This window comes from Acinonyx jubatus, chromosome E1, assembly GCF_027475565.1.
Source record: "Acinonyx jubatus isolate Ajub_Pintada_27869175 chromosome E1, VMU_Ajub_asm_v1.0, whole genome shotgun sequence".
Taxonomy (NCBI): domain Eukaryota; kingdom Metazoa; phylum Chordata; class Mammalia; order Carnivora; family Felidae; genus Acinonyx; species Acinonyx jubatus.
This window is the reverse complement of record NC_069397.1, coordinates 58269515-58296066: the sequence shown is the minus strand read 5'-3', so window position 1 is coordinate 58296066 and position 26552 is coordinate 58269515. Positions and strand designations below refer to the sequence as shown.

The following is a 26552-nucleotide window of genomic DNA, read 5'->3' as shown; positions in this document are numbered from 1 at the left end:
AACAGGTCATTGTTCTCTCAAGCGTGATGTTAATTCAGTTGCTCTGCAGGTAGGATGTCAAACGGACGAAAACTGATTTGGAACATAGTGACGATGGCATCTGAACATCAGAGGACAAAGGACTTTCCTCCCATTGGCCAAGGATGACCAGGAGGGCGTGGAGGGGTGGGGAGCGAGGCTGGCGGGGCAAATGCTGTTTTAGAAGTATCATTTCAGCCCAAGCCGACTTCCTGGAACCACGTTGATGACTCTGCGGCACAGTGCGCTGAACTGCACATAATCTTTGTTATCTTCTGTACGTTCCTGTTCTGTTAAAAGAACACACCGTTCGCGCCTGCTATGCCACGTCCTCCATCCACGCTCCACGCCGGCGCATCAAACTCTCACCAGACTCCTGGACTCACAGAGCTGCCTGGGGATCCCGCCTGAGACAACGCATCCCCTGGTTCTCTCGTTAGACAAACACTGGAGGAGAAGACAGGATGTGAGCCAACAGTCAATTGCCTTGAGCTAAATAAGCTCCGACATGAACCAAAATGAAAAAGGCAACCGCCCTTTAAAACAGAGTTCGTTCCAGAAAACACTCCTCTCCAGGAAATAAGCCGATTTTCCAAATTTGGTCAAATAGGTCAATATTTAGGCAGTAGCTCCGAAAACATTATGTCTTAGCTTGTAGCATGATGGATCTCACTGAGCCTTGGGACAGTACTTGAGTGTGGTCAGCTGATACTGAGGAGCGATCGAAGGAGACACGATTTGAATGCAGGTATTTCACAAAGGGCCGTCCAGCCAGCGTGGGTCACATGCGTGACCCTGTGAAGTGTCCTGAGGAACTGTTCAGAGCCCACGACGCGGGGAACGTGCTGTCGCTGGTGTGTACCTTCTCTTCTATTTTTCTCCCCTTCACCCCCAACCCTTCTCAACACCCCCCCAGGCACCCATGTCTATTAAATGTACGTCCTTCCATATTTTTATTTAAGCATATGTGTAAACGTACGTTCATATGCCTATTTTGCATTTAATTCACCAAAGAGTACCGTGGCATAAATCTAAGCCTGTTTCTTATTTCTGCACTCCACACTATGCACTTAAAACCACTTAAAGCAACTCAACACGGTGCAATTTGCATACAGTGAGACCCACCCGTTTTCAGATCATGGTCTGAAGCAGCAGACAGATGTGTCTCACCTGCCATCACCCCGGCCCTGAATCTGCCCCAGCGAGCCCCACCCGCTTCATCCTTTATCTCGCTGTGGTCAGCCTTTCAGGGAATGTCGCGGAATCATGAACTGGGCACTCCCCCTGTTCATCCGCCAGCCATTACAAGGTTTCTGAGATTCACTCATTCTGTCTGTTATCAATAGCTTGTAATATTGCATGGACAGACAGCAATTTGATTATCTGTTCAGCTGCTGATGGACATTTGGGCCTTTTCAGTTTCTGGGTATCATCAACGGAGCTGCTAGGAACATTCACGTGCACGCCTTTCTGCGGACACAGGTTTTCTTCCTCTCGGGTCACTGCGTAGGCATGGAACTGACGGGCTGTACATGTAACATTATTAGAAATGGCCAAACGGATCTCCGAAGTGGCTGTACTGTTTTGCGTTCCCGTTGGCAACACATACCACGCATCCTTCCTGTGTCCATCAGCCATTCCCGTATCTTCTTTGTAGAACATCCATCCCAATCATTTGGCCATTTGTTTAAAATTTGGGTTGTTTTCTTGAGTTTTTAAAGGTCTTCCTATATTCTCTATGCAGGTCTCTGTCAGACAACGTATTGTAAATCTTTCCAACGAGGTGTCTTAACAGTGTCTATCAAACAGCACAAGTTTTTAATTTTAATGAGCTTCAACTGATCGATTTTTTTAATGGTCTGGGTTGTTCGGGTCACGTCTAGAAAATCGTCAATTTCTCCTATGTTTTCATCTACAAGTTTTATAGTTTCACCTTGTGTAAGATCAGAAGTTAATTGCTTTGTATAATGGAAAATAAGGTTGGGGATTTTGTTTTTCCTGAATGAACAGCCAATTATTCCAGTAGCATTTGTTACAAAGACCATCCTTTCCCCATCAGACTACCTCAGTATCCTTGTCCCAACTCAACTGATCATATACATGTGGGTCTACCTCTGCACTCTGTGGTCTGTTCCGTTGGTTTACGTGGCTGTCCATAAGCCAATGCCACAGTCGTGATGACTGCGGCTTGATACGAAGTCCTGAAATAAACCAACGTGCCTCCTTTTCAAAACTGTTTTGGCTACACCCTTTGCATTCTACATAGAATTTAAAATCAACTTGTAGGGGTGCTCGGGTGGCCCAGTTGGTTGAGCATCTGACCCTTGAATTGTTGGCTCAGGTCATAATCCCACGGCTGTGGGACTGAGCCCCGAGTCAGGCTCCATGCTGAACGTGGAGCCTGCGTTAAGACTCGCTCACTCTCTCTCTTTCCCCCCTGCCACTCCCCCCTTCTCCCCTCCCCGCTCATGCTCGCTTGCTCTCTCTAAAAGAAACAAAACAGGAACTGTTAAAAATAAATAATGATAAAACCAAGTTGTCAATTTCTTTAAGAAATAGGATTCTAACTGGGATTGAACTGGATATACAGATCAAGTTGAGCAGATTTAAAACGCTCGTTGTTTTATTCTCTAAGCATAGTGTAATCCTCCACGTATGCTGCGGTCATGCTCTGTGACGCTCCGTGGCTTCGGGCGCACGGGTCTGGCACGTGGTTCGTTACCTTCACCCTCAAGCCATTTCAGAACTTTGATGACACCGCAAATCATCTTTAAATTTCAATTTCCAAGCGTTTGTCAACAGTACACAGAAAGGCAACTGATGTGGGGTGGGGTATCCATCTGATGCCCAGAACCATGCTCAAATGAATGAGTTCCAGCCACGTCTTTGTAGGCCACTCCTGAGTTTCTAGGTAGACGATCATGTTGTCTGTGAGTAAGCAGCTTTATCTCCTCGCCCATCTGTATGCCCTTTTATATTCTTCTGGCTTCGCTGCCCCGACTGGAACGTCTTCTAGCCCGATAATAAACAGTAGTGGTGAGAGTGAACATCTCTGTCTTGTTTGCAACCTTCTGGGGAAAACATTTAACCTTTCACCATTAAGTACAATGTTAGCTACAGGCTCTCCTGAGATGCCTTTTATAAGCTTAAGAGCGTTCACCTCCATTGCTGGTTTGCTGAACTGGTTTGTTATGAATGGGTGTCAAATTCCGTCAAATGCTTTTATGTGTCTATTGAGATGATCATATGGTTTTTCTCTTTAACTCTGGAAAAGGAGAATGAATACATTTATAGTAAGTTGTACTTTACAATGGATCGCATGGAGTGATATGCATATGGTGAATAAACAAACAAACCCTGTATGCCTGAGATAAACCTTACTGGATTCTTTCTGTATATTCACAGACTTCATCTGCTAATATTTTGTTAAGGATTTATTTATTTTGGAGAGAAAGAGAGAGAGATAGAGCATGGGTGGGGGAGGAGCAGAGAGAGAGGGAGACACAGAATCAGGAGCAGGCTCCAGGCCACGAGCTGTCAGCACAGAGCCGAACGCGGGGCTCAAACCCACAAACTGCGAGATCATGACCGGAGCTGAAGTCGGACTCCCAACCGACTGAGCCACCCAGGAGCCTCTTTGTTAAGGATTTTTATATCTGTGTTAATGAGGAATCTTGGTCTGTAAGTCCTCCTCCCCCCAGCCCCCGCTTTGTACAGTCTTTGTCTGACTCTGATCTTGGGGGTCAAGTTAGCCTCTTGAACGAGACAGGAGACGTTCCACTTCCTCTACTTTCTGAAAGCGTTCATAGAAGAATTGGTGTTATTTCTTTCTTAAACATTTAAGAATTTATCGGTAATAATATCTGGGCCTGGAGTTTTCTTCGTGAGGCTTTTATCTGTAATTCAATTTCTTTATGACATATAAACTCTCCAGATTTTCATTTCCTTCTGTGTCAGATTCAGTAATTTGTGTCTTTCACGGAACTCACCCACTTCATTTAAGATGTAGAATTTACTGGAATAAAGTCCTTCCTACTTAAAAGGATCCCCTTATAACCCTTTTAATGCCTGTGGTGATGTTCCCTTTTCTACTTCTGATGTAGGTAATCTGTGCCTCTTTTCTGGTTTTCTCGACCATCCAAAGAGAGTTTCAACAATTTTATCGAGCTTTTCAAATTTATCAGGAATTCTAGATTGTTTCTGGAGTGTTTTCTGTTCATTATTACTCTTCTTTTTAAAAATTTCTTTTCTTCTACTTGTGGTTAAATGTGCTTCTCTTTCTCTGGTCTTACAGAGAAAGACTGTACGTTGTATACTTTTCCAATTAAAATCTACAAACGTTGTTATGATTTTGAGGTCAGTAATTGCTGGTGTATCTAAACTAGTTCACTAACTACTTGCAGCTTACCTGATGTTTTACCCACGATTCCCGAGTGCTGAACCTTCACTTAGTTTATCTCACAAGCTGTGCAACAAGAAAGGCCCAGTGCACGTCTCTAAGCGGACTTCGGTAGGCATTTCCATGTACCGCTAAGAAGAAACGGCGCTGCAAATTAAAGGGGCATGTAATTTACCACGAGATGGGGGGGGGGGGTGGTCTCAGATACGTTCGGGGGCGAAAATGTGCTTCCCCCAATCAATGAAGTATGACAGATGACCCATACTGTACGGGGATGATTACGCAGTTTTGTGTTTTTCCACTACTTATTTATCTGGCCTTCCTGGCGGCCAGGGCTCCGAGGCCTGCAGGAGTGCCAGAGAGAGTCCTCGCCTGCTCCCGGCCTCGACGGGGAGCTGTCTCAAGTTTCTGCGCCAAGCATGGTGTCTGCCGAAGAGCCTGGGGTAGCCCTTCCCCAGTTAAGTGAGGCCCGAGGACCTTTGCTGAAACACGGATCTCAACTCCCTCCGTCATGGCCATCGAAGTGAAAGAAAAGCAGCCAGACAGGCACGAGCACCGGGGAGAGAATCACAGCAGAGGAGAGAGACAGGCAGGCGCCAGGCAGGCGGGCGGAGCACGCGGCAGCCTGCAGCGCCCGTTGGGGTTTGAAGCCCGGCTCTCTCGTCCCCGTCCCTGCCCACGGGCCCGCTGCGAGGGCCGACGGAGACGGTTCCCGCGGTGGCCCGGATGCCGTGCCGTACCGCTGGCTGCTCTGGCCACCGCGATGGTGACGTTCCAGCCAAACATAAGGAAGAGTTGGACAAGTCGCAGCGACTCAGCAGAGGAGAGAGGGCGGACCCCTCAACCCCGGATGGAGAAAAGCCAAAGAGAAGTCAGCCGACCCGTGGCGCAGAATTTCGGGACGCAGAGAGGCCCAGGCACCGGGGCCGGAGCTGAAAATGAGAGTACTGGTCCGACTTTGTATGGAGGCGGGGGAGCCCCAAGACGCCCCCTCCTGTCGTAGAATTCTGGGGCGTTAACCAGACGTGCTGGGGACGCGGAGACGCTATGACAGGTACCGGCTGCCTCCTCTCTGCAGACTGTGGCCTCTCCCCCGGCTCTATAAGGGAGATGTTTGTTTTTCCTTAGATTTAATCTTCGTTTTCTGACTGTATGTACTACATCTGAGCCTGCTTTAGCTGTATCCCACAGGCAGGAAAGGCTCTGCTAAATCGTCACTCAGCTTTGAGTATTTCACAATATTCTTTACGTCATATCCTCTTTAATCTAACGGTTTTAAGAGTAAGATTTTTTAGCTTTCAGGACTTTTTTCCCATCTATTTTTCCATTACTGAGCCCCAACCGCACTGCACAGCGGTCTGAGAACAGAGTGTCCATGGTGTGGACTCTCCGGGGTTATTAAAGCTTCCTCTGTGGCCGAGCACACGGTTGTTTTTGTGACTTGCCCACACGTGCTAAAACGGTGTATCCTGCGTTTGCCTTTGTTACACCCAGTTAATCAATCCTGTCACTGAAATCTTATCTATCTGGCTTACTTTCCAACTCCTGGGCGCCTCAGCCCCTTTATTCCTGAGTTGCTGCTTCCGTCCGTGGTTCTTTCCGTCCTCATCATACACGGCTCAGGGCCACACTGTCGGGTGGGTGCAGAGTCCCATCCGCGTGTCTCCTCGTCGCCTGCGCTTTCCCGCCATAAAACACTGCTCTTTGTCCCTTTCGACGCGTCTCATCTCGGGCTCTGCCCTGACTTACTAAAGCTGTCACTTCAGCTTTTGCTCGGCTCATACTTCTTTCATCCTGTGATTTTCAGCCTTTCAGATGTTGTGTTTTAAACACACGTCCTGTGGACGAGGGGCTGCTTTCCCGTGTCACGGGGAATTTTACGGGGCACAGAACCGCTATCCTTTGAGAGACACAGCTCACTCAGAGCACTGCTTTTAGCGCAAGACTTATTGTGGCCGCTTTATTTCACACTTTCTGTTCACCGTGCTTTTCTTTTCTCTTTCTTCTACCTTCCTTTAGAGGGAAGAAATGGTCTCTCCTTGTGTGAAAATGACACCTTCCATTTTCATTATTCTGGTGGTTCTGTCTCCCATGTCAGACCAATCGCACGTGCAGTTTCCATGACTGATACCGTAGCCGTCTTCGATTTCCAACTCGCACTCTGACCTTCTGGGCTCTCCCTCTTCCTCTGTGTCTGGGGTGGGCCCAGCCCTCGCTGTCCTCCGCCGCGCCCGCCGTGCTGCTGGTCAGCACACCTGCTACCTTCTTTAGCCCATCGGTTACACTCTGCACGCCCCATATCTCCGCCTGAGCTGTGTCCCTAACCGCCTGCTTCCTCCTCACGTTCCCGGTGTCACCTTCGCTCTGAATTCTTCCTCTGCCTTCTACAGGTGCAGGCTACTCCCCAGAGGACAGCTGGTCACCTGTCCTTCCCTCCCTCCCTCCTTCTGTGCCCATGAGGGACGGTGTGGGGAGGAGCCACCGCACGGCCAGAACGCCTGCCCTCAGACTGCCCTCGCCTGCGCCCTCCCGTCCTCACCTACCCCGCCGTGTCCACCCGGCCTCCTGTCTCCTCTCCCAGTGGTCTCTGCTGTCCCCAAGGGTCCCCACGTTTCTGGCTCGTTGCTGAATGGACTCCCCACGGGACCCATCAGTGTTGGCCCCCGTGGCAGCCCAAGGACTAGGTCTAGGGTCGGAGCCAGGGAGGGGTCGGAGGGGCCGGGGGTCAGCAGCCCTGCTGTTCCCTCCCGTTCCGCCGTCTCTCCTAGCAGCATTCGCCAGGTTTCTGCGTGTGGAGCTCTGTGACAACGCATTATGGCACTCACATTCACGAGCACGGCACCGGACCGCAACGGTGAGAATACGTGGTCCAGTCTGGAGGTGGGCACGGGACCAATCACGTGACCTGACGGTTTCTGGAAGCTCCCGTGGGGCTTATGCAGCAGGACCAGAGTGTGGCTGAGGCCGTACTGTGAAGGCCTCCCGAGAAGAAAACCATTTCAACTAAACTTACCTACTACTAAGGCCCAACACACAGAGCGAGGCGTTTTACTCCCTGACGTGTCTCCGTGGCCTCACCCTCTGGGAGGGGCTCTGACTGTCTCCGCCTTCAGACATGAGAAGTAAGGCAGAGCCATCGTATCCAGTTTTTTAAAAGGAACTAAAGACCTGATAACACACGAGCACTGAATGCTCAGGCAGGAAGTTTGTTCTCCAGCAAAGAAGCTGTATTTTAGAAAATTCTAGAGAGAACCGTTAACCCCCTCATCAAAAACCAGCAAGGATTTCTGTCTGTAAAGGTAACTCTGACTGAGTCTTGGCCGAGTCTTTAAGAAAGATACAAAGCAAACGTCACAGGCAGGGTCTGCGATGGGACAGGCACTGCCCTCTGCTCAGCCCGGCCGGACACACAACGGGGGCCTTGCGCCTGGGCCTCTCTGTGTCCCGAAATTCTGCTCCGTGAGTCAGCTGACTTGTCTTTGGCTTTTCTCCATCCTGGGGCTGAGGTGTCAGCCCTCTCTCCTCTGCTGAGTCATCACGACTTGTCCGACTCTTTCTGACGTTTGGTTGGAACGTCACCATCACGGTGGCGAGAGCAGCTAGCGTGACGGCACGGCGTCCGGGCCACCGCAAACTGCCGCGTGCTGAGCTCCGCCTGCCTGCCTGGGGCCTGACTGTCTCCTCTGCCTCCCTCGCTGGGTAAACACAGGAGGGCAAGACTTCCCATGCGGAGGAATACACATTAATCCGGTGTCATTGACATTTAAACTCCCTGAAATTCCTCAATTTAATTGAAAGGAGAGAAACACGTTCCTTGACCTCTATTCAAACCAAAATAACGTCTATCATTTTCTTTAATAAACAATACGATTACATGCTGCACAATGCAATAGGCATCAATCTAGTTTATAGCAAATTAAGTGCCACTGGGTTATAATTTTCAGTAGTACACAAATACAGCCACAATAAATTTAAAATGGAATTCTGCCACCAAAGACGCAGAAAAAGCCAAAAGAAAACCTGTATTTTAGACTCTTGTACTACGTTGATATACATGCTGAGTAAGGTGATCACTTATATAGGGAATGATGTACTGGCTCGTTTCAGAATTACTGACATTATCAATTTCTGAAAATAAGAAATACTGAAGCAAAACACGAAAAGAAAATCCAAAAACCAGGTTTCCCAACGACTTCATCATCAAATAAGATTCACAAATACACTTGCCACCAAATACGACCACACACACGTTTCGCACGTACAAAGCAAGGCTGTGGTACGTTCATAAAGCACACGGTATTCTTCTCCACTTGTGCCTTACATAACGAGTGAGTGCTGCTAAAAACTATCATCCTACTCACACAAGAAGGAAGGAGGGAGGGAGGGTATTTCCTGACCAGTAGATGAGGACAGTGGTCTCACGCACACTAAGATTCTGGTTCCATTTTCAAAAGCACGAGCTGGCTAAGTAGGGCCCAGTAGCTGTTTTCACAAAACAGTTTTCCGGGAACACAGCTCCTCTCATCTGTCCACGTCCGTACGGCTCCCCCACACTACCAGCAGAGCTGGGGTCTCGGGCACCCAAGGCCTCAACTATTCACTATCTGGCCCTTTGCAGAAAAGCGTGGCAGACCCCTTTCCTTGGGTTACTGTGAGCTCTCCTACCTTTGCTGACTAGCATCCTAAATCCCAAAGCCCTAAGCTTTGGTTAAATAAAACAGGGAACGTAAATAAAGTGAAATCTTATGCAGTCATGACAAATGGTGTTTACTAACAGTTTCTAATGGTCTAGGATAAATTTATTATAATGCTAAAGATTAAGTAGCAGAAACTGCAAATTTTAGCCTCATTACATCCGTGCAGAAATGTACATGCACAGAAGTAGAGACTAACAGGCAATACAGCAAACAGACAACACTGAGTGTGTCAAAGTTGGTAAAATCTTGAATAATCATTCTCTTCTTTTTGCATTTTTTAGAAACGTGTTTACTTCTTTTGAGAGAGAGTGAGCGAGCACACACACGCCTGCATGAGCAGGGGAGGCAGAGGGTGGGGGGCAGGGCGGGGGAGACAATCCCAAGAAGGCTCTGTGCTGTGAGCGCAGAGCCTGACGCAGGGCCGGATCCCACGGACCGTGACGGCATGAGCTGAGCCAGTCAGGTGCCCTTCTTTTTACTTTTTGTAAGTTTTCTGCAAGGAATGTACACCCTACTTTAAGTTGGAAAATACTGACTTTGCAAATGAAAAACCAAACCTTAACCCTGGAAATACAAATGAGCACTACCTACCAGGCTGTTTTCCTTCCTCCATTTAAGACAAGCTGGTGGTTTTTGACCGGTTGTTACAAACGAGCATACATTTCACCTGACGGGTCTTCCAAGGATCGTGGTCTGTCGCCGTCACAGGCTGAGGACCGCGCAGCCACAATCTGATTCATCCGTTAGGCAGAGAGTGGCTTACCGCGAAGACAGACCCGCCGGGCAGTGCCCGACTGTTCCAGACGCACCCTTCTGATGACCACCGCCTGCAACTCTGGCGCGCTGATTCCAAAGCCCCCCCTGACGGGAACCACGTTAGGTGGAGCTGCTTCTCACTGTGTTTCCCACCAGACGCTTACTTTTACAAGCTTTAGTTACATCCTCACTCCCGACAGGATTTCAGGCAGCTCCCGAGACAACGTGTCCTGTCGCAGCGGAGTGAAGCCCGCTCCCCGATCAGAGGGCGGGCTCGACGGCACCCAGCTGTGAGGGAGGGGCGCCAAGTCCTCCCCGACCAGGGTGGAAGGGAGCACGTCGGGGACACGGGCGAGGACATCCGCCTGCTGTGGGGGCGGCGACATGGGCAGGTGTGGGGGCCAAGGATTCCCGCTCAGGCCCTTCTTGCCTTCTTTTCCTTCCTCCCTCCCTGCATGCATCTCCACTCGCCCACCCGAAAACCCGCACAAATGCCCCGTGCCAGGCCCAGCAAACAGCCCCGGCCCAGGGCGGGCGGAGGCCTGGGCACACCTGGCTCCCGGCGTCATTCGGGATCAGCGCGCAGAGGCAGCAAGGGCAGGAGACCCTGCGGGGAGAGGCGGGACAGAGAGTGGAAACGAGGCCCGCCCCCGGGAGGGTCCAGGCGCACGTGTGGGGGCTACTGCCCGCAGACCTCCGCCTTCCCGCTTTCGCCTTGGAGCGGAAGGGGACCGGATCGGGCTGGGAGAGTAGCTGCCTCGGCACTCTGATCAAGTCACGTTCCCACGCAAACACCCCCCGGCCTCTCCCCCTCAGTCCTCCGCATCAAGGTCACGGGCTCGGCATTCAAAGCAACCCATGTCCGACGCCGGTCCACCCCTGACCTCACCTACACCTCTTCGGCTTCCTGGGCCGACGACCTGCTCTTCTCAGAGGCGCGCGTCACCCCTGGAGCCGGCGGGGCTGTGAGCCGCCTGTCTGCGACGCCCCTCTGCTCCTCTTCAAACCCGGCCCCCTGTGGGGACCCCCATCGGGCTGCGTCTCCCCCAGGACGCCTTCCCTCGTCCCCTTGGCCCTCAGAGATTCTCTGTCCCCTGGGCACACGAGAGCCCTGGCCACGCTTGTCCGCGACACTCGGGCGCCCTCGGCAGCTTGTGTCCTCGGCCAGACTGTAAATCTGGGAGGACAACTTCGTGTCTCCTATGGCGCTTAGTGCGGGTTTTCAGGACACAGCGGAGCTCAGTTAATTATTTCCTGGATGATGAACAGAATCACGTTAGGCGGCCCTTCCTCCTCTCCTGGCGACCGCCAAACAGCACCGACACTTGCGGAGAAAAACTCAGCACCGGCCTCGTGAATAAAAAGCCACATTGAGAGAGTCGCGCCCGCAGGGGGCTGGGTGACGGTGTGGAGCCCGCGTGTCCTCCTGGCCCGAGCTTCCGCTTCTTTCCACGTTTGGAGAACGTGTCCGTGTCACCCTCAGGAAGCGGCACCTCTGCCGACCTCTCCCTGCACACGGGAGCGCCCGTTTCTCTCTGTGTCGCCTGCCCTCTCTGTTCCCTCCTGCGGCCGCCCTTCCAGCTGATGCGGGCTGCGGCCCCCTCTCCTGCCCCGGATGCCACCTGCCGTGTTCCTCCTTCCAAACATCATCGTTTCTCTACCTCTGCCCCCACCAGGCTCTTCCTTAGATTCCCGCTTCACAGTCCTGCCTCCTGCTTCCAGCGTCTTCCTTCCTTCAGCCCCGTCACGTGCACACAACTTGCTTGGGGCCGTTCCACAGCTCTGTCCCACGCTGGCCGTGCCCCTCAGGGTCGACCTCTGCTTCTCGGGGCGCAGCGGGGGACCTGTCAGCTGGCGGTTGAGCTGGGCGGCTAGGAGCCCCTCTGGGCGGCTCCCCCTCCCTGCTGACTCCTCACGGGGAAGTCAGCCTGCAGGAGGCTCTCCCTGGGGCAACCCCCAGCCCTGGGATGCGGGGGGCGGGGTTCGGGGGGGCAGAGGGGAGCTGCTCCGCCAGCCCAGCATTGTGCACCTCACCGGGGGCGGGGGGGGGGGGGGCCTGGGCGGACTGGGAACACTGCCCTAGCTTCTGTCCAACCAAGCAGCTCCGGCCCTCAGGGGTCTCCCCAGGGGCCTGTTGCTGAGCTATTATATTAGCCCCCAGGGTCCACACGTGTCTCAGACGCTTCTCTGGGCTCGTGGGAAGGACCGGCGGGGGGTGGGGGGGGGGGTCTGTGGGTTCGTGTGCCGGGCCGCCCTCAGAGAAAGCCCTGGAAAGGGCCCACCCGGCAGACAGTGACCACCACCCACCAGCTGTGTGCTTCCCCTATGCCTCCCGGACGTGTGTCCCTCTCCCGGCTAGACAGCAGCTAGACAAGCTTCTCCGCAAAACATAAAATGGAAACAGAGCAACGGGACGGCCGGCAGCAGAAAACTGGAAAACTGGGTCTGGGGGCCAGAGCACCCGCGTCCCGTGGCAGGTCCTGTGGCAGGTCCCGCGTCACCGGCGGGACCTAAGTGCAGGTTCCACCGTTTGGAAGGCCCCCCCATTTCCTCAGTCGTGCTCTGGAAAGTTCTGGACTTCTACAAAGACCAGAGGCAGGAAAGAATTTGGATTTCCTGAATCAACTGAAAGACTAGGCTCCGACTCTAGCCTGGGGCGAAATGGCTCCTCTCGTCACGACGGCCTTCCCTGCGTTCAAACGCAAGCCTGTGTTCCAGAGCGACCGGCGTGCAAAGCTCACTCCCTCGGGTGTCGGGTGTGGAGAGGGCGCACCCGGAAACCACAGAGCGGCCAGCCGCACACGCAACCCGCCCGACGCTTCAGCCTCGGGAGGCTGAGTTCACACCCGTCTCGGGATCCCCATGGGAACCCCAGGACGTGGCGGGAGCCACTTACTTACCAGCGCAGGGCGATTTTGATGGGGGTGGTGAGGCAGGACGTGAACAGGTCGGCCGGGAGGTCGGGGATCATGGGCAGGAGCTCGTTGGCCTCACAGGCTGCCAGCTGAATGCAATTTTTCATGGACGGGGGCAGGGGCATCTGCGCGAGCGGGTGGTTCGGGTTAATGGCAGCAACCTGCAGGGGGAACATTAAAGGCAAAGAGCGGCTTAGGGGTCGTGGATAAGTTCAGGCTCAGCTGGAAATGTGGCCCCAGACAAGACGCGAGGCAGGCTGCACACCCTGGGTGTTCCTGAGGCCCTGCAGAGAGGCCGCCGTGGAGTCCCCTGGGGCGGTGCGGCCTCGTGCTCGTTACCAAGGTCCCTCCCCCGACACTGCGAGGCCGGGTCCCTGGCACATCAGTTGTTTACGGTTTTCCGTGCGCAGGTCCTTCCTTACTCTGATCATACCAACGTCCAAGCATGGTTCCCTCCAGGGCTCTTTCAGTGTCTTGTCTGTTTTAAAACTCAGTCTCTTGTCCGGCATCACTTACTTTGGTGTGTTTACTGACACGGGGTGACGTCCAGCCTACGGGGTGAGCACCGCCACCACCCAAGTGCAGAGGGCGAATGGGAGCGCGGCGGACCCACTGACCCGGCACAGCCAGACGCCTGGGGAGCACACGGCTCCTCGCCCGGCGGTGGGCCGGCTGGTCTCACGCTCCCCTAGCCTCATGTGACATCTCAAAGTCCTTCTAACAGGCGTGTTAACTCTGCAGTCAGGCAAGAGGGTTTTTCTGTTTTGTTTTGTTTTGTTTCGTTTTAATGCAGAATTTAATTTCTCTTTAGGGCAAGGAAAGTAATATCTGCTTGATATTTCCTTCGATGAGGTTCTGGAAGGCAGGGGCACCGGAAGAGGGGCCTCCAGCTCACTGAAGTTTCAGGAAGAAAGGCTCCACGCTAATTACTGCCGATGGTGAGGATGCACGCATTTCACTTTTGACTAAATGAAATCTAATTAAAAGTGTCAATCTAAAATGATGTGACGCAGTAAAAAGTTTTCTTAAAAATCACACACAGGACCATCAGACGCGAGGCCTCCGCGCACCCTCATGAAAAGCAGCAGAATTCACCGACGTCTGGGACCCTCACTCAACCGAACCCGCTCCCTCTGCCACGGCCTGGGAGACCCTTCCCGGCCGCACCTCTGTGCGGCCTGCTCACCCACCACGGGTCCTGCTGCCATTTTCAGGGACGCGGCCGGCCAAATGCGCGAGGGCTCCCACGGCTCACCGCGTGGACCCGGGGCACGGAAGCAGAGGGCGGCCCTCCCTGGGGCTGGGCGCAGGGGACAAGGAAGGTGTGGACAAAACATGCCAACTCAGGGCCGCTGGAGGGGCTTCACGTCTCCCGGGCTTCAGCGGCCCTGAGTGATGATGTGGGCCCAAAATTCCGGTTCCGTGGGCCAGCACAACGTCCAGTACCTGGACACTCACTCACCAACAGCCCCGACCTGTGCGGAATGAAAGCTATTTACCGCGGGTCATAACCCATCCTGTCTGCAATCCAGGAAGTGAAGCGGGGTGACAGCTCCCAGGCGCCTTCTGACCCCGCCCCGCCGTGAGGACTGGGAGCACGCGGGCCCCGTGGCCTCCTGCCACCTGCGGGGGTTCTTGGGTGACCACCCCAGAGCGGCAGGACTCCTTCCTGTCCCCGCAGACCACAGCTGTGCGTCGTGCCTTGCTCGGACGGGCTGAGCGTGAATCTCAGTGTTTGCTCCTCGCGGCTGCACAGTCGTTGACCCTTTTCAAGGCTCTGTCACGTTCACTATTTCATTTGCTTTTTGAAACGCCCCCCATGAGGTAAGCCGTATTTCCATTTTTAGAGATCTTCCGCGATGAGGACACGGTGCCCCCAAGGACTCGGTCAGCGCCTGGGTCGTGCAAGCACGAGGCTGCTCCCGGTCCCCGTGCTGCGTTGGCCCCCCCGGGACCCTGTGGAACCCCCAACCCCGGGGCACAGACGGGGTGCCCCGCAGGCTTTGCCCACCAGCCCCGCGCACTCAGATCCCACGCCCGTGAAGCCGCGCTCACTCACTGGTACGCGGCAGTGCCGAGGACGTGGGCCGTCGTGATTGCTGCTGGTCAAACCTTGTTTCTAATCTCAACGTTTCTCAGAGGGGAGGTGGTGAAGGTTGTGGTTTCATCAACAACCCAGTCCACAACAGGAGCATTAAGCCCAGAATCCGTAGAAATTCTACGAGACCTCATAATAAGTGCAATTAAAAATTTTTAATTAAAATACAACTTTCAGAAGCATGGGTTTTTTTCCTTAATTATCGTAAGACACAGATAACATGAAATCGACCACTTTAACCATTTTGAGCTCATGGTTCAGCAGTACCTGTCACCAGGCTGCAGCCACCAGGCACTGGGTTTTTAAAGCGAATGTGGCCGAGTCGGCAGACCCACGCCCCAAATCCTCTCCTTGGCTCCCGCTCTCAGCTCAGCGCGACGGGGCACCTGCTTCCCAGGGGAGACGGGCTCCCCGGGGCCGGTGTGACAACCCCGCCCGGAAGGGCGACGGGTCCGGGTGCCAGGTGGGTCGGCAGCCCCTCAGGCCCGAGTCTCGGGGAAACGTCAGAGGCTGGGGCAGGGACGTGGGGACGCTCTGGGCCTCGGCACTGGGTGCGAGCGCCCCCTCCCCGGTCCCGGAACCGGGTGGCCAGGCTCAGGCGGGCCGGGCAAACCTCTGTGGAGTCCGGCACGGAGAAGAGCGAGCACAGCGGAACTTCGGTGGGACGATGCGGCTGTTACGTACAAACTAGATTCCACACTCTTATTTTCCTTTGCAGAGAGCTGTCCATTTTCACAGCGGAGACGCTGGAGGTCCGCGGGTTTGAGCTTTCTGGTTCACGATCTGATTCCCCGTTAAGCTTCCTCTCTACCGGTGCTGGGAATGGACGCGCAGGCCCTTCCGCCGCAAGTGCGGACACCGGGGCTCTCCCACGCTTGCTTTTCCGTTGAGCACCTGATCTAATGCCTCTCGGGAGGGGAGCACTTGGTCACGCCAACGCCACCCACAGGGAGCTCAGGAGGTGGGTGTGCGCATGCCGGCAGCCGTGGCGGAGCTCGGTGGGCTTCGCGAGGCCTTCGCGAGGCCTCCGCGAGGTGTGCAGAAGTCTGTTGGGTCTGGTCCACAGGTGGTGCTCCCACCTTGCTTCCGGGTGGCGAGGCAGAGCAGGGCCTCCGTGCGACGCTGTTCGGTCTGCACCTCGTGCCGCCCCGCACCCCCCAGCATTTGGCTCAAAGCCCGGAAAGTCCTGAGGCTCAGGAGGCGCTCCGTGGACGCCAAAGATGGACGGGAGGCAGGGACACGGAGAAACGCCTTTATCCCAAGTACATCTACTAGAAATGAAATTTCCCAATTAAAAATGGGCATTGATAGAAAGCCCGACCCCTTCACAGGCCCCGTGCAGCGCGGTGTAAACGGGGACCATGTGGCAGGTCTAGCCGCTGATGGTCTCAAGCAACCTGTCACAGCTGTTCAGCGGGAATCCAGCGGGAAGTGCGCCGTCACGGCCCCTTCCTTCCCACCACGCCGCCGGGCGCACAGAAGGCACATGAAAGCTCTACTTTGGGGATAATTAGGATCTGAAACATTTTTTAAATGACACTCAAGGCAAAGGATTCCACCAACGAATCATCACTTCTCAGGCTCGCTGACCTATCTTAGTGCAGGGGTCATTTCCCACACATCGTGTTGCTTTTGTATTTATCCAAGATGGTGACCTGTTAATCGAACTTAGTCTTTGCAAACAGCCCGCGTGCAAGGGAACGAGTCCCGCAGAGAACCCGAAGAGCCGCCCAGGCGTGGACGTGAACAGCGCCAGCTGGGAGCCGGCGCTCACCGAAGGGCAAGCCGGACACGCACCTTTACCCAAAGGGGTTTCTCCTGGGGAACCTAGAGACTCGAACACAAGAAAAATCTTCGACTTTCAGAGCTCACTGGAGCCTTCTGGAGGATTTGGGAAGGGTCCAGAAAAGTCCTCGGATGGGATGTACGGCAAGCAGACCCAGCAGAGGCATCTGCTGACTGTTCCGCACGTGTGGGTCGCCTGGCGCTCGGGAGGGCCGGGAACCGTTCCCTCTGCTCGCTGCGGCTGCTGGGGGCCGCGGGGGGGGGGGGGGGTGGTGGCGGGAGGAAGGGGCTTCTCTCGTTTTCTAAATAAAACTCTGACATCGTGCAGCTTCTTTCCCCACATACAGATACTCACCCGAGACAGGAGTGAGCACACTGGTAATTCCTGGCCTCTAACAAGGGAAGTTCCGAGAATAACATCTACCCCGCGACAACGCCGTTTCTGGCTCGAGGCACTTCTCAACTCAACTCAGCGACGCCCACTTCCTAGGGACGCGCAGGGTTCAGAGAGAGACAGATCTCTAGAGGACTCCGTGTGCTGCTGGCCCAGCTCCCTGCAGACAGGAACGGGGCCTCTATCACAGGACAGACACTGCACCGAAGACGGCAGGGAAAAGTAGCGGCCGTCACTTTCTAGAAGTGACTTACGGGAGTTTACGCGTAGCAGGCGGTAAGTAATAACTTCACAACCAACTTCATAACAGGTGGCTGCGGGCTACCTGTTCCCCAGAACAGGAGTCACTTTCACCGGAGGAAGGCCACGGAGGAGCCCTCGGGGCTGCCCTTCAAAGGGCAGAGGAAGAGCCCCTTTACAGCAGGCTTCTCACAGCTGCCCCGAGAGCTCGCCCGAACGAACCACCAGAGCTTGAGGCCATTTAGCTGTTAGCCACCGAACAGTTTTGAAGGTGCTCCGGAGCCATTCTATGCCTCAGTAAGGATGCTCCATCAGAACGAAAAACCAAATTCTACTCGCAGAGAGTCAGGAACCAAAGAAAAGGAGATACTGAGAAATTCCGCACCCTTCCACTTCAAGAAGAGAACTTCTGGTTTTTGGCTTTATGAACACTGCCTGTGTGAACATATGTTTTCAGTTCTCTTGGGTACGAGCCTGCAGGGGAATCACTGGGTCACACAGCGGCTCTAAGTTTAACATCCGAGGAGCCGCCAGGCTGTCGTCCAAAGTGGCTGTGTCACCGCACGTTCCCGCCAGCAGCGTGCGGGCTCCCAGTCCGCCACCTCCTTGCCAGCACTTAGAATTACCCACCTTTGTTCTAGCCGGCGTGGTAGATGTGAAGCACGCCTCGCTGTGGTTTGGACCTCGTCTCCCTGGCGGGTGTCGGCGTCCCTGTTCTGCCTTCTGGTGAAGTGAGGACAGAGGGAGCGGACACCCCCCCCAGCCCAGCTTCTCCTCCTGGTGGGGAAACAGTCTCCTGCCAGAAGTATGATGACAGCGGCCGGCTCATCACAGACGCTCTTTAGCCAGCTGAAGACGTTCCCCTCCAATCCTGGTTTGCTAAGAGGTTTTCCTTTTTTAACATAAAAGCGTGCTGGATTCTGTCAAGTACTTTTTTTTTTTTTTTTTTTTTTTGCATCAATTGATCTGACCATACGGCTTTTCTTCTCCGGTCTGCCGGTGCGCCGGATCCCATTAATTGATTTTTTTTTTAACTATTAAGCCAGGCTTGCACAGCTGGAATGAATCCCCCCACTCCCCCAGTCGTCGAGTGTAGCTTTTTATAGATTGCTAGAACCAATCTGCTATTATTTGCTGGAGGCTTTCTGCATCTAAGGGTGTGAGAGATAGGGTTTAAGTGTTTTGTTTTTGTTTTTTTTCCATTTGTACTGAGTGTCCCTTTCGACATCAGGGAAATAAAATGCCCTCCCCTTTCCACCTTCTGGATGAGCTCTGTAGACAACTGGTGTGAATGCTTCTTTATAAACGTTTGGCAGAACTCTCCAGTGAAACTACCTGGACCCGGAGACTTCCTTCTCAGGAACTTTTAAACTACAAGGTCAACGTCTTCAGTGGTTATTGGACTATTCACATTATCTACTTCATCTTGGTCGGGCGTGTGGATTTAGAGGAAACGGCCCACGGCTTGAAGTCGTCAAACTTATGAGTGTAGCGTTGTCCACGTATTCCCTTATTATTCTTTTAATGGTGGCAGGGTCCCGACTCCGCTCTCCTTCCCTGTTCGTCGGCCTGGCTGTAGGTTACTGATGATTCCTGAGAAGCAGCCTTTTGCTTCATGGATTTTCGCTGTTTTCACTTTCCATCATTTCTGCTCCTACGGCCGTTTATTTTCTTTCTCCTGGTTACCTTGGGTTTATTTGGTTCTCCTTTGATAGCTTCTTGAGGTAGTGCTGCGGTCTGAATGTGTGTGCTCCCCCAAAATGCTGCCGAAATCCTAACCCAGAGTGATGGCGCTAGCAGGTGAGGCCTCGGGAGGGGGACACGTGCCTGAGTCAGGGAAGCCCCTTCCACCGCCTGAGGACACAGCGAGGGGCCCCCGCCAGCCCACGCTGGACCCCTTGTCTTGGACTCCGGCCTCCAGAGCTATGAGGAACGCACTGCTGTTGTTCACAAGCCCTTCCGGAGTCCCGATGGACTAACACAGGTAGGAACTTCTGACCCGTTGTTAATTTTTCCCCGACGTGTTTCTGTTGTGTTTCTATCACTGACTTCTGGTTGATTCTACTCTGGTCAAACAACGTACTGTCTGATTTCAATTACTTCACGTTTGTCAAGGCCTGTTTTACGACCCAGGACATGCTACACCCTGAGGAATGCTCCCCGGACGCTTGAAAAGGCTGTGTATTTGCTGCTGCTGGGTGCGGGGCGCAGTAAGCGGCAATTCGATCCTTACGACTGACACTGCAACACAGACAATCGTTTTGTCTCCAAAAGGAGACGGTCTAATTTTCTCTTCTGCAGTCGCACGCCTCCTGTGTCTTCCCTGTGCTGTGCTGCACACATCGGGCTACGTACACAGCCGGAGAGGCACAGGGACGGTGACCTGGCCTCTGCCCCCAACCCCCGGGTGGGCCGGCAGCCTCCCACCTGCCCTTCTCCTCCCGCACGGCTCTGTGCTCAGCCTGTTTCATGCAGCCATTTTTGCGGCCGCCAGAGAAGGCCCACTGCCCCGGGCCGCCGAGGCCTCTGCGAGAGATGCCTGGCCATTACCTGGGTTCCTCGGGCTCCAGCCCAGTAGGTGGTGGGGAGATCCCGGGGGAGGGAGCAGCTCAGGAACAGGGTCCTGCACCGCATCCCAGGGTGCCGGCTGGGAGCTGAAAGGATTAAACTCTAGATTTACCTTCGGAGAAGCTCCCAGTTTTATGATGGCTGCAAATAGTATGTTATATTCATGAATCTGGATTATCATTTGTTTTTTTTTTGTTTCATGCACGCCATTCCAAGACCAAGCATATCTGATGAATCATGAACGTATCAAAAGAAAATAACTAAAGGGAGTTGATTCAGATGTATGTTTACTTATGAGGCCACATCTGTAAATATTTCCTGAACATCTACCTCAAACGAAGCAACCCTGACAGGTTTACATAATAGATGTAACTTACAGCCGACAACGCCAACAGAAGAGACACTGCAAAATGACATATAATTAATTGTCAGATTATCCGTGTAACACAGTGCTGCATGCAGTCAGGCCTGGGGAGCATCCAGGCCAGGGGGTGGGGAGTGTGCAGACCTGGGGACCACCTAGGTTGGGGGAGCATCCAGACGTGGGGAGCATCCAGGCTGGGGGAACATCCAGACCCGGGGAGCGTCCAGACCCAGGGAGCGTCCAGGCCAGGGGAGCGTCCAGACCCGGGGAGCGTCCAGACCCGGGGAGCGTCCAGCCGGGAGCGTCCAGGCCAGGGGAGCGTCCAGACCCGGGGAGCGTCCAGGCCAGGGGAGCGTCCAGACCCGGGGAGCGTCCGCCAGGGACGTCCAGGCCGGGAGCGTCCAGGCCAGGGGAGCGTCCAGACCCGGGGAGCGTCCAGGCCAGGGGAGCGTCCAGGCCAGGGGAGCGTCCAGCCGGGGAGCGTCCAGGCCAGGGGAGCCGGGAGCGTCCGCCGGGAGCGCCGACCAGGGGAGCGTCCAGGCCAGGGGAGCGTCCAGGACCGGGGAGCGTCCAGGCCAGGGGAGCGTCCAGGACGCCAGGGGAGCGTCCACGGACGCCAGGGGGAGCGTCCAGACCCGGGGGAGCGTCCAGGGCCAGCGGGAGCGTCCAGGCCAGGGGAGCGTCCGGGGAGGCAGCCCGGGGAGCGTCCGGGCAGGCCAGGGGAGCGTCCAGACCCGGGGAGCGTCCAGGCCAGGGAGCGTCCAGCCAGGTCGCCAGCGCCGACCCGGGAGCGTCCAGGCCAGGGGAGCGTCCAGACCCGGGGAGCGTCCAGGCCAGGGGAGCGTCCAGACCCGGGGAGCGTCCGGGCCAGGGGAGCGTCCAGGCCAGGGGAGCGTCCAGACCCGGGGAGCGTCCAGGCCAGGGGAGCGTCCAGACCCGGGGAGCGTCCGGGCCAGGGGAGCGTCCAGACCCGGGGAGCGTCCAGGCCAGGGGAGCGTCCAGGCCAGGGGAGCGTCCAGACCCGGGGAGCGTCCAGGCCAGGGGAGCGTCCAGACCCGGGGAGCGTCCGGCCAGGGAGCGCCAGCCGGGAGCGTCCGGGCCAGGGGAGCGTCCAGACCCGGGGAGCGTCCAGGCCAGGGGAGCGTCCAGACCCGGGGAGCGTCCAGGCCAGGGGAGCGTCCAGACCCGGGGAGCGTCCAGGCCAGGGGAGCGTCCAGACCCGGGGAGCGTCCAGGCCAGGGGAGCGTCCAGACCCGGGAGCGTCCGGCCAGGGGAGCGTCCAGACCCGGGAGCGTCCGGCCAGGGGAGCGTCCAGGCCCGGGGAGCGTCCAGACCCGGGGAGCGTCCAGGCCAGGGGAGCGTCCAGACCCGGGGAGCGTCCGGGCCAGGGGAGCGTCCAGACCCGGGGAGCGTCCGGGCCAGGGGAGCGTCCAGGCCAGGGGAGCGTCCGGGCCAGGGGAGCGTCCAGACCCGGGGAGCGTCCAGACCCGGGGAGCATCCAGGCCCGGGGAGCGTCCGGGCCAGGGGAGTGCCCACGAGGGAAGCAGAACTGGAGCTGCACCCTGGAAGGTGAGTGACCACAGACACACTCGCTCGCCCAGCGGGAGGCCCGACACCCTCAGCCGTGAGGGCTCCGAAACTCTTCGCGCGGAGAAATCACTTCCCTTTTTCCCCAGACCTTCACATTACGGGTGAGGAACAGAAAAGCTGCCGAGTGAGAAGTCCAGCTTCCCACACACCCCACAGGAGGGACGGGGCACGGGTCCCAGCCCCGGGGAGCTCCTCCTGCCACACAGGCTGTCGACAGGATGGCATACAAAACACTCTGCAAGCGGCACACGTGGCACGAGTGAACGGGAGCCGTATCCACCGGCCTCGGCACGGGGAGCCCAGCTCTGCTCAGCGCCTCCCCAGACAGCCCTCCCCACCCTACACGGCCCCTCGTTTCCCGGGCCTGCTGGCAGCGACCGTCCGATGCCCTTGAGGCTGCCTTCCCACGAGCCTTCCCCCCTTCGGGGCAGCCCCCCAGAGCCAGAGGGCCGGCCTGCCCCACTGGGTCCTTTACTTGCATAATGGAGGGCACTCGTCTCCCCAGCCAGGTGAGAATCCCAATTAGAGGGGCTTCTGCTGGATTTCTTTTTAGATGAGCCCCTCCTCACCCTCCTATAAACCGTTGAAATGGCAGAATTGCTTTTTAAGTTACAAGTGAAATTCTCTTCTGTTCTGTGTGTGAGAGCGAATACCGGGTATATACACGTTTCTTTAACACCTTGTTTTGAAAACCTTTGCTGCTGTGAATTCTCACTGCTTACCGTGCATGAAGTACAAGGCACAGAGGACAGGGGTGAACCTGGCCAGCTGTCATGAGGAAAAGGGCATGAAACCGTCCAGACTGTGTGCAGAGACGCAGAGGGGAAGGGGGATCCCCGGCCACAGCCTCGCGTGGCGTGGGCTGGAAATGCGGGCTCACCGGAACACCTGTCATCAGGACAGCCCGGGGCTCAGCTGTGTGCTGAGCAGCCGCACCGGCCCTCCACAGAAAGCGCTGGCACCTTCTTCGCTAGACAGAGTTACCGGCGAGTCTGGGGCGAAGCAGGGCAGAGCTGCGAGTGTGGCCCACGGCAGCCCAGGAATGTAACGCCCCCGCACGGTGACCTCGCCCTGCGGACAGCCCAGCCCCCGCCGCGTCCCCTGACGATTTCCGCCCACGAACACGAACATGAACACACGGGGGTTTCTCTCCATTCTTCCTGGCAGAGGGCACAGAGTGCTCTCAAGCCTGTAGCATCGAACACAACAGTCCACGTAAACCCAAGAGAAAAGTTAGTACCTGGGGAAACGGAGGCAACTGAGAAAAGAAGGGGATGCCGTTTACAAACCCACAAATCAGCATCATTTTAAGCCTAAAGGACAACGTTGACGCAGTTATCACGTAACCGCCTGCTGGTTCCTCTGCAGCCGGACTGGGGGCGACGGGGGCGACCGGAGCCTTGGAGCCGGACGCGCCCGAGCCACGCAGAAGCTACGTGGCGGGGCCGTATCCCGAAGCACCCGGCGTGCCCGTGGCCAGTGCCTGGAGAGCAGATTCCAGGCAGCGAATGGCAGTCACGACACGTGCCTCTCTCCAGGCAAGCTGGGAACTAACCTGTGGTTTTGGGGGTCACCCGCGAGCGCCACGAATATGACCCTGGCACGGACCACAGACTTGGCCGGGGAGGCCACGGGCGTCCACACAATGTCTGTCTCCGGCAGCAGCAAAGGAACCGTGAGACCTCGGGACAGGAGGCGTCGGTTGTGCGGATGCACACATAACTAACGTGTCCTGAGGAGACGTGAAGATTCTGACGTTAGTCGCTTTTCGTCAGAATCACTTAGTTTAGCTGCCTGACGTGAGGTTTAGCCGCAGCGATGGCTACGTGAGGATGATGTTCCCACGCGGGGTTTCGAACGGAAAATCGTCGGGCGGTTCCATCACCGTGGAGTCGGTGACGCTGCAGGAGCAAGCCTGCTCCTCGCCACGAACACGAGCGTCCGTGCGGCAGGCTCCGCTGGTGGCAGCCGGCGGCACGGGTCGCACAGACGGTGGGGAGAACGGAGGGCAGAATCAGGGTTTACTCGGAGGCGTCGCGGGAAGAGCCTCGCAGGGCGCCGCCGAGCGCCACACCGAGCGGTGCGGGAAGCGTCCCAGCGCGTGGCCGCTGCTCCCGGGGGAACGCTCGCAGCCCCCACCACGGCCGCCACCTAGAACCACCCGAGCGGCGGTCCAACGCCGAGGAGGACAGGCGGTCGGGACCGAGGCGGGCACGCGGCTCAGCCCCACCTGTCCCCAGGAGAAGGGGCGCTGCGGCTCCCGCCACCGGACGCCCGTGCACTCACCTGCCTCCCGGGCGTCTTCCGGGCCGAGCGGGAACAGGCCTCCCGCACACGACAGCGCTGCAGACGCTCGTCCCCCACTCCGTTCCCACCCACCGCCCCCAACTACGGTGGGGGCCGGGCACCCAGCGCCAGCCACAGACAGAAGGGAGGTCCGCTGGGCAGGGGTGCCCGGCCTCTTCCCGCCTCACGCACCGCACGCCGCAACCGTCAGGAGAAAACACCACCGGCCGAGGGTGCCAGAGCGGAGGGTGAGAGCGGCCCGGGCCCCCGACCGCACGGGAGTAACGATGCTGCGGGCCTCCCAGGCCCTGCCAACGACGACCAAGCGCTACGTGTCTGCAAACCAACAGTGAGCTGCTTTTGCCTTCCCGCCGGAAGCATCCAGACGCGGACACCGAAGGGCTGGGAAAGCTCACCCCGCGCATCCTTCCTCAGGTCGTGACCTGAGAGTCGGCCCTACCGGAAGGAAGGAGGAAAACCAAGGAAGAGGCAGCGGAGGGGTCTGCAAAACAGTGGCCGCTCCCAATGAAGGGAGGCCCAGGACGGCGGCTCCGGGACGGGAGGCGCCTTCGAGGAGTGGGGGGGGCCGGGGAGGAAGACCCTCCGGGCAAGGCACATTCCGAGACACGACGCAATCCCGGCCAATCTGGGAACCCGGGAAACACTAAAGAGCTAAGTCAAGAAGAAAAGAGAAAGTCTCCAGGAAGATCCAAGAAGCAAACAAAAACCGTTACACAAACGGAAACCACAGCACCCGATTTAGCCACCGAATGAGGTGTTTACGTGGATGCGATCAATGAGTCAAGGCTTGACGTCGGTCACGTTTTAGAAGCGGCCGACACACAAAGCCCGGGGCTCTGCCACAGGCAGGGAACGGAGGGCTGCCGTAAAAGTCAACGTTGCAGAGCTACGAAACCATAGATGTGATTGATTCCTGATGAAACCAGAAGCAAAAACATACAGCTGTTGTTTCAATCTGCAAAGGCTACGAAGCACAGAAAACCCCAAACCGGGACATAACGCGAGGGCCGTGGGGAGACGGCCGGGGGCGGGGGGTGGTGGTGGTGGTTGGTGGTCCACCTCCTGCTGGCGTTCTTTAGAACTCACTCATGCACGCAGCAAACGGGGCTTAGAGCTACCACGCGTCTTTGCCACCAAAACTCAACATAATTTCTCCACTTCTTTAAATAGAAATGACGGCAGCTCTGTTTTGGTTTGTATGATAGCAGAAAGCCCACAGATAACCTCAAATCTGTGAATCAAGCAGTGCCAGCACAAGCATACCGTCTGCATCGACAGAGATGCTCGCTGGAGGAACCAGAAGGCCACGGGCGCAAGGTCCTGGCCGGGAGGTGTGGCGCCAGGCTCGGTTCCCCCACCACTGGCCTCTGGACTGTCTGGTCTTTCAAGTCCTGCCATATGCTAATCTGGCAATCCTAAAAATACTTCTCGTGAAGAGACATTAAAAGGAGAGGGGTTTGAAGACTTTCTCTGACTTTCAAGTCACAAAGCAACGTGACCCAATGACACGTGCAGAAGATGCCTGAGTGACGGAGGGTGCATCCTCCCGGCTACGACCAGCCTCCAGCTCTGAGCCGTGCTGGTGCTGTGCTCTCTCGGGAGGTGCCGCCCCCTGCACCTGCCGCACTCCTCGGGGGGGTCTCCCGGTCCTGCCACGAGATGGGGCCACGGCCAGCGTGAGAGCCGACGACCGCCCTCCCCCCCCACGCGTGCCCTCCCCCCGGCACCACTGCGTGCACCGCCGAGGCGCCCCGGCCCGAGCTGCCATCTCCCTGCCTTCTGTGCGATCGTCTGACCCCCTGCCTTTTCAACACTGGCACAAACCACTTTACCTGCAACGTCTCTTAGCTCACACATCACCATCTACCCACTAAAACACCTGCCGCGTGCTTACTGTAAGTTGATGGCACTTGACCCACGGAAGAGAAGGTAAGAATTTCTCAGAAGAATAAAGTGAAGCGGCTACAGAGGACTTCTGTTTGTCCAGCATCCGATGAAACGGCTAAAACAAACATTAAGATATGAGGTGGGAGCCAATTTTATCATTTTACTTTCTGCTGTTTACGTGAGAGGCCAGCTGGACAGCGGCCAGCCGTAGTAGGTGTGGCGGCAACACACGAGGCTCAGCACGCAGTCGTTAGAGGAGAGAATACACATAAGAGAGCTGATCGCAAGACACGCGGCGCGACTTGGTGCTGCCACGGATCCAGCACTTCAGACAGTGTATCTCTCGTTTGCTCTCCCCCGGGAGGAGTGAGTCAATTAAACACTTTTTCCCCCAAAAAAGATGTGTGGAAATCTTTTTTGTCGCGCTCAACCAGATGAACGGTTTCTGAGGCTGCGTGAGCCGTGGCGACACGCAGAGAACACGACAGAACTGGCAGAGGGGACCCGCACGGTGAGGCGAGGTCCACGCCCAGG

At 56.1% G+C, this 26552-nt stretch overlaps 1 protein-coding gene across 4 annotated transcripts in view; it reads right to left on the bottom strand.

The window, feature by feature from the left end:
• Window positions 1-26552, bottom strand: part of RPTOR (regulatory associated protein of MTOR complex 1) — a 334022-nt gene that overhangs the window by 158331 nt on the left and 149139 nt on the right. For all 4 annotated transcript variants that reach the window (XM_027052276.2, XM_053212252.1, XM_027052278.2 and 1 more), the window contains one exon: window positions 12771-12946. In XM_027052276.2, coding sequence (XP_026908077.1) covers window positions 12771-12946 — 176 coding nt within the window. The remainder of the gene's footprint in view (window positions 1-12770; window positions 12947-26552) is intronic.